General features: G+C 37.5%; 1 protein-coding gene across 2 annotated transcripts in view; it reads left to right on the top strand.

The window, feature by feature from the left end:
* ARMC1 (armadillo repeat containing 1) overlaps positions 1-17,973 on the top strand; it is a 34,134-nt gene extending 16,161 nt beyond the window's left edge. For both annotated transcript variants that reach the window (XM_059861208.1, XM_059861218.1), the window contains exons 4-7: positions 11,419-11,608; positions 14,873-14,989; positions 15,072-15,146; positions 15,706-17,973. In XM_059861208.1, the coding sequence (XP_059717191.1) occupies positions 11,419-11,608; positions 14,873-14,989; positions 15,072-15,146; positions 15,706-15,897 (574 nt within the window). In that variant the 3' untranslated portion in view covers positions 15,898-17,973. The remainder of the gene's footprint in view (positions 1-11,418; positions 11,609-14,872; positions 14,990-15,071; positions 15,147-15,705) is intronic.
* Positions 17,974-19,333: the final 1,360 nt, after the last annotated feature.

The following is a 19,333-nucleotide window of genomic DNA, read 5'->3' as shown; positions in this document are numbered from 1 at the left end:
AATACTAGTGCAGGTGTGGATTGACATATTGTAGGCTGGAGTAATTAACTTACAAAAAGGGCATTGATACATTCTTAACACTGAGGTTTCTCACCTTCTCACGCCAGTGTCAAATGTCTACATTTGGTTTACAGTGACCTTGTCCACAGGTGGTATTTGTCCCTTTTCTTTGACCTTCATAGTAAGCATCCCAAAAAAATTGCAGATTTTTTTCTAAGAAACCTTAAGTGAATTACCCTTTTATTATTCTTTTTTTTCCTGAGGGCTGCTTGATCAATAAACATAGTAAGGTGCTGGTGTGTGATTAGCGCTTACATGGTTTCAGTTGGATATTACAGGCAATTAACACTACAGAAGGAAATGCTTGAGAACTTACTAATGATGATACAGACTTCATTAGTAGTTTCTGGATGGAGCTGTTATTTCAGAAGGAAGTGAATTTTATGTGATTTGCAATTGGATGTATTTCTCTCCAGGAATATGTTTTGATAATTTGTTGTTTGGCAGTACCTGCAATGATATCTTTTGGCCAGATTTCCATTAGATTTTGCAGTAGAAAGTCCTATCCAATAACTTGAAACAAATTTAAATTGTTAGCACATGCTGTATTTATACAGTACATCATCAAGTTCCCACAACACTTTTTTTTTTAAACCTTGTGGTATGCTTCAACCTATTTTACATGGACACTCCAGTCCCTTTGACTAGAAATGAAGCTGCTAATACTGGCTTACTTAAAAATAAAAAAAGTCAGTTCTTTGCTAATAAATAAGTAGTTTAAGAATAGGAAAACATGGTGTTTCAATAGTTACCTACTTTGAGTCTCTACTGAATTAATATTAACTATATTAGCAAATTAATTGAATACAAAGCTTAGACATAGATATGCCTACATGGATTAAACCTGCATTTTTTTTCCTCTGGGATAGGTTACTGCTGAAGTTTAATTCTTATTATTTATACAGGCTTTGTTCAGGGAAGCCTGAATCTTAGAGCTTTCAAACCCTTTGTTTTCTTTCTTTTAAACTTTTCTCCAGTAAATTTCAGGGAAATAGTCAGATGAACCTTTAAAAGCCAAAATAAACAGTGGGGATTTTAAGATATAAATGGATTTTCCAGATAATTATAGACTATAATCAACTATTATTATATTATATACTTAGTGCTGTTAGCATGCTGATAACACAAGAAAGTGGTTGGCTTCCTCCAAGATGTTTCTAAAATGCTTCTATGCTGACACTGATTTCAGCACTACCAATACTTCTACCTGGTCACCACAGCATCATCTCCAGGAAGAGCTGGCTTTTTAATGCCAACATTTTACATCTTTCATTGTAAAGGACCAGAGACAGTTGTTGCCCTTAGATTTTATTTTTTTTAAGCCCTGATGCTGTTTGTTGGAATCCTATAATAAACATGATTTTTGCCATCCATGAAATTATTACTGTTCATTAGCAGGCAAGATGTTGAAATTAGCTACTGTGAAATTCAACATGGAGTTTGTCTTTTATGTGGACTCTTGTCTAGCAAATACTGCTATGAAGCCTTTTGCGTTTAGTTGAATTAGCAGGCCCTGTGTCTTTTTTTTTTTTAATGTAGAGTATGTCCATATGGTAGATACCAAGCTGTGGGAGATCAAAAGTTGATTTTCCATTTAGTGTATAAATAGCAAGAGTTAAACAAAATTGGATGAATAGCTGGGTTAAGCATATGGCATATGTTCAAATCCGTTATCCTGTTCTTGGAAGTTTGTTCTCTTCTTGTGATCAGAGGACAATAGAATGAATCAGGAAAATGTGTTAAGTATGGGTAATTAATCAATTTGCTAAATGTTTAAATTATATCACAGTCGCTGATTTTACAGCAGTTAGTGGGATTGTACTGTGATTTTACTCTTACTTACAACTTTTCAAATATTTAGGCTTTTTTTGTTTGCTTATTTTCAACAGTCTTCAGGACATTCCAGCAATTTCATGGATTTTTTGTACATCTTCAGGGTCAGTAGGTATATGATAAACTGAGCTGGAAGTGGCATTGAGAAATCCAATCCTCACTCCTAATTTCAGTGGGGTATGTCTTGTTAAGAACAAAATCCGCCTTAAGACATCAGATTTCCTTGTTCATTACAAGCTTTTTAGTTTAGTGTCTCCTGGTCACATTGTCACAGCTATGACACAAGTAGCATGTGGAAGGCTTGCCAAGTGACAGGTATCTTGCAATTCTAGGGAACAATCTAGGAAAATCTGTGTGACCTTGCCTTGTTGCCATGGTGGAACTGCCCTGCAGCACATGGTTGATACCACTCGAGTGTAGGCACAAAACACTGCTTTACTCAGGGTGGGCATAGGTTCATTGAGCAGTCCACTTGTTTGGTTTTGGAGTTTGAAGATCCATAGTGCTGCTGCTTTTTCTGTCACTTAAGGCTTACCCAGTCCTACAGGTTTTTTTGTTTTTCCTGTTCTACACCTTCCAGTTGTTTTCCGGTTGTTAATCCATTACTATGCTTTCTATATTGTTATTGACCAACATAAGGATCCTGCTGTCTGTATTCTTGAGGATTTTGACTTTTTTCTTTTCAGAAAGCAGGTGGTAATCATTTTATCAGCCACTCTATGATATTTTCTGGTCTTTGCTGTGGTTTTGGGGCTAGAGGGAACTGAGGTGTAGCATGGTAGTAGCACCATACTGGGACTCTGAGAAAGTATGTGTTGAAGTAACACTACTCTTCAAGTTGTTTTCAAATAACATGCCTGCTGCCTGGAACGAGTCAGGAGAGCAGTCATGTGCTTATGAGTGAGCCCATTGCATCATGGGATGCTCTGAAAGCTTACAAGAAAGAGCAGCATTCGTGGAGATAAGAAAGAACCTTGCCCTGGCACTGGAGCAGAACAGGCAGAAAAGCAGCTAGATCAGATAACTGTCTTGAAACAGATTGCTTTTTCTCTATTACCATGCTCTTTCTTGAGGGTTGTCATTCAAACTCAAAGTTTTCATCAAAACCATGTCAATCACTGTGTCTCACTTCTGAAGTCAAAGTAGTGATTTCCCAACCCCCTCTTTCAGAATGTAACAACTCTTTGCGGCTTACTGCTCCCTTTAGTTGCTGGAAACAACTTGTGTCTTTAAGTATAGGAAGAATGTATTCCAGAAGAAATTGTTCACCTGGAAACAAATACATCAGTGGTCTTAAAGCATAGTGATCTGAGTATATGTTGACTAGCCATTTGTTACCCATGACTAAATGATAAATCTCTACTGTGTATATACTTTAAATGTTCTCAGATGCATGCACTTGCCCAACAGTGATAAAACAGAGTGATAGAATTTCATGGATTGACACAAATTCTTATTGGTGCTTTTTGTCATGTGGTCGACTATATGCATTGCAATGAATGAAGTTTGTTATGGTAATAAAATGATGGCTGAAAATATCACTACTTAGGTTCTTAGGGAAAAATATAGGGACAGTGCTTACATGTATGAAGAGGATTGGGATCAAATTAAAATATTTGCTTTTATGTGATGATAGGTTTTCTCTAACTTTTTGGAAGGGTGCTTGCATCACTCTGTAGGTGAGGTCTCTCAGACCAGTGTTTTAGAAGGAAAAATTACACCTTCAGTCCTTTGTTATGTTCAGTGATTTAGGATTCTTCTGTGACTTCTGTAAGTCAGAGAGTTGTTTATACTTTTAATTTATGAGTAGGTTATTTAGAATGGCATTTGCCAAGGTCTTGTCAAATATTGGAGCCTTAACTTGGATAATGAAGATATTTTTCATCTTCAAACTCTTCATATTCATTAGACTTTAATTGTGTTGTGTTTTCTTTTTACAGATCTGCATTTTAAGGTTCTACTTTCCATTGCTATGTAAAATCCTTGAGATGTCAATACAGGAAATTTTACTTGAGTTAACTTTAAAATGTCTAGATCTGTTTCCTTATTTTGTGTTTAGAGTTTCTTTCCTTCACCACTGTTAGCTACTTTTCTTTTTGTTTTTACAGAGCTGCTCTTTTCTTTTTGCTGGTTTCCCAAGTATTCGTAGCAAGAGCTCAGTGATGAGCCATACAGTGCACATCCTCCTTTTCTGTTTGGCTGTACCACAGCCTTTGTCCATGGTTTGTAAGGCTATATGTCATGTCCCTTACTTATGGGGCCATGCTAACTGAAAATATATATAGTGCAGACACTCTCTATGTGAAAAGTGTTGTTATGTAAGTGGTGTACTGCAAATGTACCATTCTCCTGTATCAATTTCCTTGCTTGGATCTTAACAGAGTTCTGGGCCGTGAGCTCTCTCATAGAGGCTACCTCTGGTTGCCCTTTTCTCACAGAGGTTTCTCAGTTTTTGATGAGCTGTAGCTCTTCTCCATGAGGAGGGGAATGAGCTTTAGTTCTTTTCTATGTATCCTGAGAATCGTAAAACATCCTCAGTTGAAAGGGGTCCACAAGGACCATCGAGTTTAGCTCCTGGCTCTGCACAGGACAGCCTCACAGGTCAGCCTTGAGATGCAAGTGATGCCCAGTTCTCAATCTAGAAGCTGAGAATGGTCTCTCTGTCTGTCTTTGGTTCTCTTGCTCACGATTAACCCTGGGGAAAACAGGCCCATCAGTACAAGGCTGAAATTGGTCCATAAATTACAAATTGAATACTCTTGAGCTACATCAGATTCAGAGAGTAACAGTGTAAACTGAGTGAGCTTATATATATATTCACTGACTTTTTGATCTATGTTGTGAAGTTACTTGAGATTAAAATATTTCTTTAGTTTGCCTGTGTGATCTCATCTTTGGCTTTATACTCTTATTTACTGAACACAGTTACTGCACTAAGTAGAATTACAAAGAAATTATATATTTTGAGTGAGAGACCTGGGTGCTCCTGAAGTCAGTGTCATGTTTGAACCAGTGAACTATTGGATTTTTAAGTTTTGTATTGAAAGTTTCTAAATTGTTATTATAAGGTGTAGCTTTTCTGTGATGACTGCGTGTAATAAGGTCTTGCTATAACCTAAGGTGGAGCAGGTTGCCTAGGGAAGTTGTGGATGTACCATTCCTGAAGGTGTTCAAGGCCAGGTTGGTTGCAGCTCTGAGTAACCTGGTCTAGTTGAAAGTATTGCTGCCCACTGCAGGAGAGTTGGAACTAGATGATCATCAGGCTCTTCTTCCAACCTTAACCACTCAGGGATGATTCTGTGAAGATGAAAACAGCAGCAATACCAACTGCCAAGTTCTAATGGCTTTGAGAACGATGCCTTCCTTTTTGCATCTAGTCTTGCCTTTAGTTCATGATGCCTTAAGATAGAATTCACTGCTCAGTCCTAAATTGTTCTAAGTCTAAATATGAGAGCAAGAAGTTTCTGAAATCAGTCTCTCTAACTATCAAATGCATTAGAATTATGTAAGCTGTCATGCAGAACTCTATGGAAGACAATGTGTAAGGAAAATAGTTGGCAGAAAATTCAATAAATTTTTGCTTTACTTACATAAAAGCCTATCTTCTAAAATATTCCTAACCTGAAAGATTAGAGCTCCACAAGTAGGTAAAATTGGATGTGCTCCATGTATGTTGCCGTTTGAATTTAGTTCGTGACTTTTTGATATGTGTTCACAGACTCACAGGGTGATTGAGTTTGGAAGGGACCTCTGCAGGTCATGGGTCTAGCTCCCATCTACTCAGGCATAGACACCTAAAACACATTGCCCGGAACCATGTCCAGGCAGCTTTTGAGTATCTCCAAGGATGGAGACTCTACAACCTGTCTGGACAGCTTCTGCCAGTGCTCAATCACCTTCACAGTGGAAAAGTGTTTCCTGATTTTTCAGATTGTGCCCTTTGTCTCTGGTCCTGGCTTTGTCCTCTTTGCACCTCCTTCAGGTATTTATGTACATTGATAAGCTTCCCCCTGAGCCTTCTCTAGACTCAACCATCCCAGATCTCTCTCCTTTCTCTCATCAGACCTGTAATCATCTTCCTTTTCTGGACTCTGCAGCATGTTCATACATCTTGTGTACTGGGGTGCCCAGACCTGGCCACAGTACTCCAGTTGAGGCTTCACCACTGCTGATGAGAGGCAGGATCACCTCCCTTTATCTCCTGGCAGCACTCCTGCCAATGCAGCCCAGGATAACCAGTAACCTTTGCTGCAGGAGCACTTTGCTGGCTGTTGCTGATCTTTGTGTTCAGCAGATTCTTTGCAAAGCTACTTTCCAGCTGCTCACTCTGGGATTGTGCGCGATCTGAGTGGTGCCTGGGGCTATTCTTCCCCATATGAAGAATTCATATGGGGAAGAATAGCCCATATTCATATGGGCTATTCTTCCCCATATGAAGAATTTCCACTTACCTTTGTTGAACTTGATGAGATGCTTGCTTGCCCATTTCTCCAGCCTGTTGCGGTCTCTCTGGCACAGCTGTCTGATGTATGTGTCACTCCTTCCTGTTTTGTGTCATTGGCACATCTTGTTAAGGGTACATTGTGCCCCAGATAGTTAATGAAGATACTGAACAGAATGGGACCTGGCGTTGATCCCTGATGCACACTGCTAGATACTGACTTCCAGTTGGGTTTCATGGCCTTGATCACCACCTTCTGGGCCTGGCCATCTAGCCAGTTTTCAGTCCCCATCACAGTCTGGTCAGCCAGTCCATCCTGTATCAGCTTCTCTGTGGGGATCGTGTAAGGGCCAGTGTCAACAGACAGTATCCATTTGCTCTCCTGTCCTAGTGAAGCCAGTTGTTTCACTGTAGAAGGTTCCTGGGGTGCTCAGGCATGACTTTCTCTTTGTGAATATGGGCTCACCCCTCTTGAGCACCTTCAGATTTTTTCCATCACCTTCCCAGGGGTTCAGATATTTTCAGGGCCTTGAAATTCATAAATGGACAATTAACTTTGCCATCTTTATTGTGGGTAGTGGGCAGACTGACCAAGTACATCCAAAAGCAGAATTACTACAGAAGTGAAACTTCTGGGATTAAATTACATAAATCTCCTTTCGATAGAGTCTGGGATGTAATTGAATCTTGGGTAAAGAAAAATCCCCTCTTTTATCTGGAAACCTCCTGTGTCAAGGTTATAAACTCAGTAGCAACGCAGTAATGAAATGCTGTTGTAGTGTGTTAGATGTTTGGCTAATGTGTCTTTAGAGCACAACAGATGCCACTAAGGAAAGGCACTAATAGTTCCTGTGCTTGTGCACAGGTTCTGCTCTACTTTGAGCAGACTTACAGTTGCATGTTTCCTCTGGTGCAGGAGTTAGTATGTAATTTACAAGTATGTACACATGTTTATTTTTAAAAATATGCATAAAATATTATAGCTTAAAAAAGGATAAGATTATCTTTTACAGACTCACGCCCCCATGTATGTATTTATAAATTTATTTATGTCTATGTCCTTCTCTAAAAGGGGAAAATCACTATATTAGTCTTTCTCAGTCTTTGTGCTTGTTCTAAAGGAAGAAACTAAGTCTCTGTTACCTTTGCATCAGATGAAGCTATGGTAGGAAGGTTGTTATGCCCTTCTGTTATAATTTATGATACTTTGTGTTTACTTTAGTCAGAGCCATAATGCTGTACACTGCTTACACATTCTTTCCTAGCATCCATATGCTGCCCACATCCCATATACCTTTGGAGTTGTAGCCATTTGTTTTCATGTCCTTTAAGGTTAGCAAAAATCTTAAAAAATATCTTACCATGCTAATAAAACCTCTGCAGTACTTGGACCATGTTTAAAAAGTGATTTCTAATAATAGTGTAGAAAATGAGAACTATTTCTTGTATCCTCTTATGACAGATACAGCACCTGTCACTTGGATTCTGTGTTCATATTTCTTACACAGCCAGTTTTGGGTAAATATGATGGAAGGACAGGCAGCAATCTAGGATGACAGGAATTCAGGAAGACAGTGAAAATTAAAGGCTTGGGTTTCTGACAGGCATCTTCTGAATCTTGCTGAAGTAATGTAAGATGTTACCGCCTCTGAAAGAGATGGTAACCAACTCTTGCCAACTGTTACTCTGCTCTAAGTAGATGCTTCCATTTCCCTAGCAGGGTAGCAGAACACTAGTCATAGAATCACAGAACAACCCAGCTTGGAAGGGACTTCAGAAGATGATCTGGTCCAAACTTTCCTGGGAAAGGGGACCTAGGTGAGATCATCATGTGTCCTGTCCAACTGTATCTTGAAAACCTCCAGCAATGGGGGCTGTACCGTGTCCCTTGGTGAGATTTTCAATGACTGATTCTTCTCAAACAAGCTCTAGCTGCACAGTAAATTTATAGTATGCACCTGCACCTTCAGTGGTGACTAAAGTGCCATACTGGAGTGGGAGAGGGAGAGAGCAAGAATTCCCTTGTGCTGCTCTGATGGTGGCAGGAGGCTGGGTCAGACTGCTGTGGACAGTGTTATCTGAAACTGCTGACGCACAGGTGGTGAGAGGACTGGTGTCAGTGCCCTCAAAGTATTCTCATTTTAGGCAAAAAAACCACAGCCCATGAGTTACAGTAGGTTTTTTTTCTTTTAGCTTGTTTTTTTTTAAAAAACAACTTCCACTGTTCTGTGGTTTCATTTTATGTGCAGTTTCATTGTATTTGATGTTATTAGGAATATAGTATGTAAGGAAACAGACTCACCATTGAACATCACCTTGCTTTTGCAGCTAAGAGGGTTTATTGTACTTGCTTCCAGATAGTTTGTTTTTTTTTTTTGTGTTGGTTGTTTTTTTTTTTTTTTTTTTTTTCCTGAAAGATCATAGAATCATAGAATAGCTTGGGTTGGAAGGGGCCTTTAAAGATCCTTTAGTCCAAATGCCCTGCAGTGAGCAGGGATATCTGCAACTGAATTATCCAATTTGATGTTGAATGTTTCCAGGGATGGGGCATCTACTGTTTCTATGGGCAATCTATGCCAGTGTTTCACCATGCTTATCATACAAAATTTCCTTTTATCTGATCTGATATTAAGATATAAATGTTTCTTTTATTTTTACAGCTGTTGCAGAAATTGCTTTAATGAAAGAATAACAGGTTGCTGAAAGTTTGTATTCACTCATTTTACCAGTATATTTTAAATTGTAGGAGGTTTTGTCAGGATTTTTGGCATCTTTGTTTAACTGAGTTGATGAAAGTATAGTATTTTGTTTCTGCAGTGTAAAACTGGTGTACACCTTCACTTGGGATTGTTTTGCAGTCTGATATTTCTAAGTGGCAGCCATTGTTCTTGCCCCTGTAGTGTAGTGTCTGAATTTCTTACTGCTTTTTATTACACAGTCAGTTGCTTATTACTGATTCTCTTTAAATAAGATTGAAGTCTTGCCTTTGGTTTTTTTTTTTTTTCCTAAGGTAATAGGGGTAACTTAGTGGTAAATAGTGGTAGGTAGATTTTCTGTATTTTACCAAACACATACTCTGTTTGGAAAAATACAGGAAATTATCTGAGTATCTTGTTTGGGAGTGTGTGTGTGTGTATGTGTGTGTATGCTCATAAAATTTATCAGTATAGACTTGTTTTAGGAAGATCTTGGAATAACTGTCAAGTAAGACCCAATTTACTTCTGTGTTTTAAAGTCAACAGGTTGTTTCAGATATGCAGTTAATAGCAGATCATTAGTTTTCAAGAACTGGGCCAACTGTAATGTTGGGAGAATAAAACATATATGAACATCACTGTTGATTTTTGCTTTAGGCACTTGAATATTTTATATTTGCTGACATAGTGACAGCTTTAAATCCTCTTTATTTTGCATAGGTTAGTATATATATGCATATATATACACACACATAATATGTAAGGCAAGTATTAAGGATGCTTTTATTTCTCACTTGTCTTTCTGACTTTTTTTACCTATCTGATGCAATAGTACAATTGTTTTGAAGCAAAACCCCTTACCAACTGCATAGTGGGTGCTGTAGGTGGAATAGTGACATTTTCAATAGTTTGCTTAGTGAGCTGTATTTAAACTTACCAAAAATAAAACTTGTCTATTGTAAATCACTTTATATGGACAGGATTGTTGTTGAAAGAAATTGGCGAAACTAATAGGTTGGTTAATTCGTTAATCTCTTGATAAGCTATCACCTTAGCAAAAGCTGATTTATTACTACCTCAGGACATCCAGTTGCATGGCTTTATCATCAGTTCTATTATTTTATCTAAGAAATTATGGAAGGATGAAGTTGAGATCTTTGTGAGTTCCCAGCACTTGTTTCTGTGAATTAACATAAGTGATTTCTCAGTATAGGAAAGCAGAACATGAGCATGTATTTAAAACTGAACATATGTTGGAATGCTTTCCCTTTCTAGGTCTTGGTTATTTGCTTATTACCACTTTTTTCTCTTGTGTTTTTTTTTTTTCCTTTTGAATGTTGTTAATCTACTGAATTATCTCAAGAACTGACATTTTCCTTTCCAAATGGGTGCTGTTCAAAACAAAGTGCAGAGAAGTAAAAAAAAAAAAAGGCTAGCTGAGACCCCCACAAGCCGAGAACTCCTAACATGCTTGCTTTAGTGTTCTCTCTTGTCCATATGGTAGGATGGAAAATGTGTTTAATGTCTGGTAATTAAGGAAGTCAAATGGAAAAAAAAAAAAAATCTAAAGGTACTTGTTACTTACTTAGTGTTTGCTAAACAAAGCAGCAAAGCTGTCATTCATCATTTTAAAATTAATTGCAAGTTGATGCAGTAATAATTTTGTTTCTACACAAAGCTTAAAGTCACTAGCATAATTAAAACAGGACTGAATTTGGACAACAGATTTATATTAGCACCTGATTAAAATTAGTTTAATTAAATCTTAACAATTCAATATATGTTGAGTCTATTGTCTACTTTTTTCTATCTAAAAAAAGGCTATAATATAATTCATACCATAAGTATGAATTTTAGTCTAATCAGGAATAACCTTTGGATTCTTCAAGAAAATTTGTGTTTCTTCTGTGCTGTTGGTGCTGGGTAACTTTGGAGAAGAAAACTTTGGGAAAGATGCCAGTTCTACAGAGAAATTATTTATATTATGTAGCAAGGAAATTGGGAAACAAAACATGTCACAAGGTAATTGTAGAAGTTGTGTTATAAAAAAATAAAACTCAACACAAAGTAACCCTGGAGCACTGACCGTGTACTACCATGTTTGGCTTGTAGTTGTCAAACTCATGTAAACTGTGTTCATGTTGTTTGAGAACAAACTTGTTTATAATGAGCATAGAATCAGCAAATTGACATAAAGGAATCAGGAGAAATTTGGAATCAGGAAAAGAAAATAGTTTTACCCAATTTCTGCTCCCCCCACGTAACATTTTTGCCACATCTTGACTGTACCCATGGAATATTCCTGTTGCAAGGATGTAATCAATAGCTTTTTACATTACTAACGTGAAAACAAATATGTGGAAATCTTAGTCCCTTTTTTTCTTTAAGGACCACTACACCAGGAGAGACTAAACTTCTGGCTTCTGAAGTCTATGATGTCCTTCAGTCTTCCAACATGTCAGACATGGACAATGTGAATGAGATGAATTATCGTCGGCGGAAAGCACAGTTTTTCCTCGGCAGCACAAATAAGCGTGCCAAGACAGTGGTTTTGCATATAGATGGCCTTGATGATTCGGTAAGGAAACCTTCAGAGTTTGTGTAAATAAGGCATGCTGTACTGAGATTTATTTTAACCCCAGAAACCCAGTGAGGCTCCTTGTGTGACATCATCAATTGTCAGCAATTTCTGTGGATTGTATTTTGAAGCGTGAGATATGTATAAAAATTTTGCATAAATTGGGCTTACTCAGAGCACCTGAAGAAGGTGCTTTAAGGAAGTTTTCTTGATGGTTTTTCAAGAAAGAATAGAGTGAACAAGGTGCCTTCAGCATTTTTCACTTAAGGAACTCTTCTGGTTGTATAAGTGTGTTGATCTAAAAAAAGTTTCCTTTTAGTTAAGAGAGATTTCAGACACTGGGAGGTTTTTTACTATTCTTAATTTAGAAATTCCGTATTTTCTTTGAGCTGGTTTTGCTGCATCTTTTCATTGTCTGTGAGATCTTTTCTACTGTAGTGACCAGAATGGCATTTGAATTAATGAGGTCTCACTGCTTCTTTATGTAATGTCAGAATAACTTCTACAGATTTATCTACCATACCCCTGTAGATAACACCCCAGGGCCATGTTTGCCTTTTTACGGCTGCCAAACAGCATGTAGGCTGTTTAAGCATGTTATCCACAAGTGCCCTCCGGACTCTGTATCTTTCAGTTTTGTACCCATTTTAAATGATCAAACCTGATCCTTTGCTTTGTTGCTTTACATTCTGCCAAGTAAGCATGTACACGGGCCCAGTTTACCAACAGCATACCCACTGTTCTGTTTTCACAAGACCGTAGTTAATTCCTTTAGAAATAACATGCTGCTCTAGCTCACTTTATACAAATATTTTTTACAGTTTTGGCCTTCCAGCACTTGCTCTATCTAGAAAGGCAGTGCTTTGTCAACACCATTGGCTTTGCTACTCTGTGAAATTTTTTAAATTCAATCCCATAGGTTGTTGTTTTTAAGCCTGTAGTTGATTTGTTTGTTTACAGGTATCTCCAAGCAAGAAATTTCATCCTCTTCTACTTCGTGAGTTTAGATATTTTGCCTGTAGTCCAATTCTATCTTAAAAGCATGTCTTTTTCTTCTACAAATGGAACTTAGCAATATTTGTGGAGTTTCTCTCTGCAATGCCGAAGTAAAGGTATTGTGAAAAAGCATAGCGTATTTGGACATTCATCTTTAGAGAGCAAAACTGCAGGTAGATCCCACCAGCTTGTTGTTAAAGGAAGGTCTGTCTGTGCACAGGCTGAGATAGCTGGTGTATGTAGCTCTGTATTTCATCAGATGATTAAAGAAATGTTAAGAGATGCTCACCAGAAGTTAAACATCCCTGTAATGCTGTTTTAAGTGTTATGATAAGTTGGGACTGGGAGGGTGTTAAAGCTTGAGAGCAAAAAAAGCCATTTAATTTCATTCAATAGTTTATTCCTGACTTAAGTAGCAGAGAATATTAGCTTGCATGTATGAGTTTGAAGAGGCATAGTGAGTAAACACAGAGCTTTAGACACTGTGTTCTCAGTCATTTACATTTGTAAATGGAAACTGCTGTCAGGAATGGTTTCAGGTCCTACAAATGCTTGTGGATTTCGAAACCTCAAATAGTAGATAATTGATTGTTTCAGGAAGAGAGGGGAAAGGTTGTTTTTTCTTTAATGTGGTGTTTTAATTTTAAGATCTAATAATCAAATTTGGAGATAAAGGTAGAAAACAAGGCAGTAACTCAGGAGTTCGTGGCATGCCCCTCAGTCAGTTTTCTAGTCTGTTCATTATAGTAGTATTTGTGAGCAGCATGGTAATCAGGGTTTGATGTGTAAGGAAATAACCGAAATTTTACCTGTGCCCATGCTTCAGGAGTACCATGCAGAAGTATGTTTAGTTGTGTATTGCTGGGTTTGTGGCTACCTGCCTGTGAAACGCCTTTTGCAAAGTATGTCTGTGCAGCAAAGCTGGTTTCTGCCAAGCTGCCAGCTTTTTTACGGAGTTTGTGTGGACCTTAATAGGTTTTTTTCTTTTAAGAAATTATTAGAAATTATTCACCAGTTTTCTGATCATGGAAAGCCTCATTTCGAATTAAACTGAGGTGCCTGTGATTCACCTGGGATCTTAAGAGTAAAAAGCTGAATTCTGTCATAAAATTACTATACACCCATGTATGAATTTTTTTTTTTTAGGCTAGGAAGCTATGAAAGTGTTGCTTTCTGTGTCCAGATGTAGGTTTCAACTTTCACTTGAGTAAGGCAGCCAATCATCTTTGCATCAAATATTTCCTTTCTATAGTAGAGGTAGCCTATCTGACAAAGTTATTTTTTGGAAAACGCAAAAATGTTAGCTGTTTCAATACATAAACTTACACAAATGAAGTGTTTCAATATATATGCCAAACTGCTAAAAAAAAAAACCCCAAACTGCTTCAGTTCATTCTTCCAGAGATTAAAAGAATTTGCTTGTTGTGCATGTGAATACTAACTAGTGATTATTTGGTAACTAATGCAAATATACTTTTAAATAACTAATTATTTAAAAACTTGCAGAAAAAAAAGGTGAATAATTATTTTAAACTTGTTTTAAAGGCTGTCAGTTTATTTCTGATACAGTCCATCTTTTTTTATCCCCTTCTGTGCTAGCAGTCTCTCCAAATATACTTTAATTCTTTTCGTTGCAACCATGTTGTGCAAATATTAAAAGGAAAAAAAAATGGAACATTCTAAGGTAATATGTAGCAGATGCAACTGGTACGGGTCAATGTAATGTTACAGCACAGTAGGTGATGTCACTTGCTTTCAACGTAACACTCAATGGGTTATCAACCAAGTATTTTCCCTTTAAAATAAGAATTGAGCCTGTGCTGTGCCATGATGTCTGTGAGCTGCCACAGATGAAGCAGCTGAAAGATACAACAGCTGCTTTGATGCATTCAGTCAGTGTGGAGCCAAGGTGTCTGATAAATAGCAACTTAAACACTAACTACTCATCAATGAGCACTTCAGTCAATCAGAACTTAACCAGAGGGGACTGTTTAGCTGATCACACAGAGAAAAACATTCTTTGCTTTTCAGCACTTTTCTCTAATTATTTACAGTTGATTCCATCCTTCTTTGACTTCTAAAGTGTAAGCAAATTTTCTTTTGTGGCAAGAGAGTCTAATACTTGTGCACTAAAATGTAAGTCTTAGTTTTTCAGTTACTCAAGCACACGTTTGTAACCATGTGCTTTGAGGCATACAGGAACACAGTTAATAGTGAGCATTGTCACATGGTATGTTTTTTAGTTGTGGAACTTTGTTTGTTTTTCAGTCTCGAAGGAATCTTTGTGAAGAAGCCTTGTTGAAAATTAAAGGTGTTATTAGTTTTACCTTTCAAATGGCTGTTCAAAGGTGTGTGGTCCGAATTCGCTCAGATTTAAAAGCAGAGGTAAGTGCTTTGTAACCCTCCCAATCCTCACATTATTGCATTCTGTTGCACTGAGCTCTTGCTTTTTTCTGTGTGTTTATAGGCGCTGGCAACAGCAATAGCATCAACCAAAGTTATGAAGGCACAGCAAGTTGTGAAAAGTGAAAGTGGTGAGGAGGTAGGATCTCTATCTTTCTAAATACCAATTGTTACAGCTCAGCTGTATCTTCAATATCAGCTCCTCTGTGCCCATAACGTCTGATAGTAGGCAAAATTTTTTAAGCATGAGTGTTACACATCAAGTACAAGAGGACTCAAGGATATCCTGTGTTAGGATACGAATCCATAGAACAGTTACACAGAAATTATTGTTCAGAAGAAGGATAAAAGTACTGTAATTGATTATGATTATATGAAAAGGGTCACAATGGAAGTGGTGAGTTTTCTTGGTTGGTGTTGCTGATGTGCTTTTGTTTCACAACTACTACACTAAAAGGTAGTCTGTATTTAGTTGATACTTTCTTTTCCCTATTAAGCCAAAGCTTTTCTTGTGTATCTTCTAAGCATAGGAGGTTCCATTTGTGTCCTTGCTCTATAGGGCAATGGGGAGGAGTCTCACAATGTGCATGCCTATCAATCTGAACATGTATATTACATATATTATGAACATGTATATTTTAACTTTGATTCATTCTTTTAAGTTGCAACATTTGACATAATCTGTTGTGTTTTACCAGGTGCTAGTTCCGTTCCAAGATACTCCAGTGGAAGTAGAGCAGAACACAGATCTACCTGAGTATTTGCCAGAAGATGAGAGCCCTACTAAGGAGCAGGACAAAGCAGTGTCTCGTGTTGGGTCACACCCAGAAGGTGCAGCAAGTTGGCTCAGCACAGCAGCAAACTTTCTATCAAGATCTTTCTACTGGTGACATGTGTTTGGTGTTGAAAGACTGTGTGAATGAACCAACAAGGGGGCCAGTTTTCCATTGGTGTGGTGAACTGCCAAGTGCAATTTGCAATAAATCATCGCGAAAATTTTAGATTAAGCAAATGTATGCTGCATTTTACATTTTATTGGACGTTTAGCCTGACAGGGCAGGGGTCAAAGGACAGAGGCCTCCAATCAAATTGTTCATTAGTTTTTCATGTAGATTTTATTGCTTCACTTTTTAAAAATGGGTCCACTCTTATATACCAAATGTTTGTGCTATACCTGTAGAGCTTTAAGTTAAGTTTGACTTCACATGAAACACATGGTAGAGAGAATCCATTCAACTCGTCTCAGGGCCTCTGTGAAAGAAAATTCTTAATAGCTCCAGTTGTACATTGAATGAAACTCCCTTTTCATTTCTACATCCCTTTGAACTAACATTTTGTTCAATTTTCTAGATTTTGACTCCAGAGGAAAATACAGTCTGCCTCTTATTTTGGCCTTTGTTTTTGCCAGCTGTGTTCACAGCATGAGCACGAGGATCCCCTTTTGCTGTTAAAACTAGAATCACTACAGACTTTAAATGTGTAACCCTTTTATGTATATTGATTTTTTTCCCAGCCTGCCCTTAACTATTGGAGTGCTTAAGAAAAAAGGGACTGAAAAAACACAAATATGTATACATACATTGTACAGTAAATAAACTAGAACATATTTGTAATGATGGGTGTGACTGACTTATATATATATACATATATATAACTAATAAATACCACTGACTGCTGTTTAGGCTAGCTGGGAAGACTAGCAGAAAAAGCTGTGGTCTAATGTAGTGATGACCCATTGCAGCTCTGCCTGCAGAGAATAGAGGAATGTAGACTATATTTGATTAAGAAATGGTGTTTACTGTTAGGAAATATTTAATGGTAACTAAAAGTTTAAACTTGAAGTATAAAGCAGGACAGAATGCCTCTTTTGCCATAGTGCCACACTCGTAAATTTTGACTTTTTTTTTTTTATTTGTTTCCCCCTAACAATCCCGATACGCAATTACTGTTTCCTCCTAATGTCTTTCATGAGACTCCCATGAAGTATAATACATCAGCTTGGCTTGAAAACATATGCAAACAATTGGCTTTGCCCTGTAACTTACAGACAGTATAATTCTAAAGATGTCTTAGTAATTCCTGTGAGCAGAAGTGATAATAAAAGCAAAACTTCTGTAGGTAGAGAATAACATATATCTGAGCTGTTAGTAAACACTGTGCCTGAGAGGATTCTATACACAGTGCTTGAAAGCTGCAGTGCCCCTGCTTTGTTGCACCAGAGAAATACAGCTGAGAACTTTGAAACATGTTATAAACGTTGTTATACAGTGCTTTTTTGTGGTAATGTATTTGCTATAATATGAATCATATTTACCACTTGGAGACTCAGAAAAAAAAATTTAATGCATCAAAGTTATTCTCCTGTGCCTATGCACAAGGAATAAATAAAAACCCACAGGCTGTCATAGTACTACAGAAATGCTAATAATATGATAATGTAAAATAATAATAATAATAATAATAATGCAGGTCAGAGTTCACCCACCCAGGTTAACTGTCATTCTAAGGAAAAAAAAAAACCAAAATCTTGTTGGCAGACTAGATGTCTCATGTTTTTTACTATATCTAGTTTATTTTTGATTCAGGTTTACACGCACAGATTGAAAATACAGGCTTTTCAGGGCATGTATTGCTTTAAATATGTAATGCTCTTCATATTGCTGTCTAGAATGTTACAGTACCAAATGTGTTTGAAAAGTCCTCTGTTCTATAGCCATGAATGCAGAGTTTTGTTTTTCTGCATTAACATCTGTTTGCATTTGCATTACTGCACATCTATTTACTAAAAGACTACACCCTTTGGATATTAATGGTTCAATACCAGTAGGTATTACAGTTTGTTTGTGCATTTGGTCTGTAGGTGTGCTTTTATGACAGTATTGCAGCTCTTGTAGAACAGTTTAAGGCATCTGTAAAAGTTTTTGAAATACATTGTAAAATAATAAAGGATAATATAACTAAGCAAAGCATGACTGGTGCCTTTTTAAATGTCTAAAGAAAATCTGGTGCCTTCTTAAATGTTCTGCCGTTCTTTTAAGCTACTTGTGGTTTTAGAAGTGTATTCATCTTAAATTGGACAGCGAGGAATGCACATGTCCAGTTGTAGTGACTCCTTTGCTGTATGTCACGGCAGGTCTTTTGTATGTGTGTAGAACATGTTTACATTTCAAAGTTTCCTGTAAAAAGTGGATAAGCAGATGATTCTTGACAATATTATCTCAAATTGATTCTTAGGGGGCATTTTTGGACATTAGCTTTTTTTTAATAACTGATGCTATGTAGGTCAGATTTCATTAGGGAAATTAAGAAAAATCAACACTTCTGGAGAAATTGCTTTGATAAAACTAGGGGGAGGGGGCAAAGTCTTGACACAGACTCATTAATTTTATGCTTGTATTTTTTAGAGGTCAGATGAAGAATAAGAAAACCCTTTTGATCTGACCTAAGGATATGACAAAAAAAAAAAAAATTAGTGCAAAATTAGAGGCTTCTAAAAACAAGCTGAACTGGTAGATGGGGCATTGGTAGTGCATTGCCAAGTTGCAGAGTACTCAGTTGCCAAGGAAGTCACTGCTTACATCATGGTGGAAGTTCCTGAATTGTCCTAGGGCTATCACTGTATACAGCATAATGGAATAATCACTACCACGTTTCCTCATAATAAGAGTAAATGCTGATGGGATAAGTAGAGGCAAAATTGAGGCTCATAGCTGTGCCTCTGTGTGCAGCTGTCAAAGCACTGTAAGCATTCTGCAGTACAGTGAAATAAATTATACTCTGGCTTTCCCACTCCACATCACCTATGGCTTATTCTGTACAAAAATAGCTGATGTGGCTGAGTTTTGCCACAGGCCGTGTAAGCTGGTGAGGGGGGTACTGTGTAGGGCTAATATGGAAGAAAACATTGACTACCTAGGCAGATGCAAACTGGCAGGTGTGAAGTACTCCTGAAAGTGCCTGCAATGTAAAATAAAATGTGGGTGCGCCTTTTTGCCTCTGACAACGTTCTAGCTGTCAACTTGGGGAGTTTAAAAACACACCTAATAAAAATTAGCAACACCACTCCTTCCCATGTTCCTTTGGCAGAAGGCTGGATCATACAGTCTTTCCTGTTTCTTTGTCTGTACCTAATTATTCAGAGTTTTAAAACATTAACAACCTCTGCCTGGTAAAATTAAGGGTTGAAAACAGATAGAGATGACAGTAACGTCTCAACCCATCTCTGATGCTGATTGTAATTCTTCAGGAAAAGTTGAAAGCACATGATTTGGCAAAAGGGAGTGAGTGGAGGGGTCACTGGAGACTTCTTCAGTGAGGTACAGCATC

The sequence above is a fragment of the Haemorhous mexicanus genome, chromosome 1 (genome assembly GCF_027477595.1).
Source record: "Haemorhous mexicanus isolate bHaeMex1 chromosome 1, bHaeMex1.pri, whole genome shotgun sequence".
In the NCBI taxonomy this organism is placed as follows: domain Eukaryota; kingdom Metazoa; phylum Chordata; class Aves; order Passeriformes; family Fringillidae; genus Haemorhous; species Haemorhous mexicanus.
Note: the sequence above shows the minus strand (reverse complement) of the source record. Positions and strands in the feature narration are given on the sequence as shown.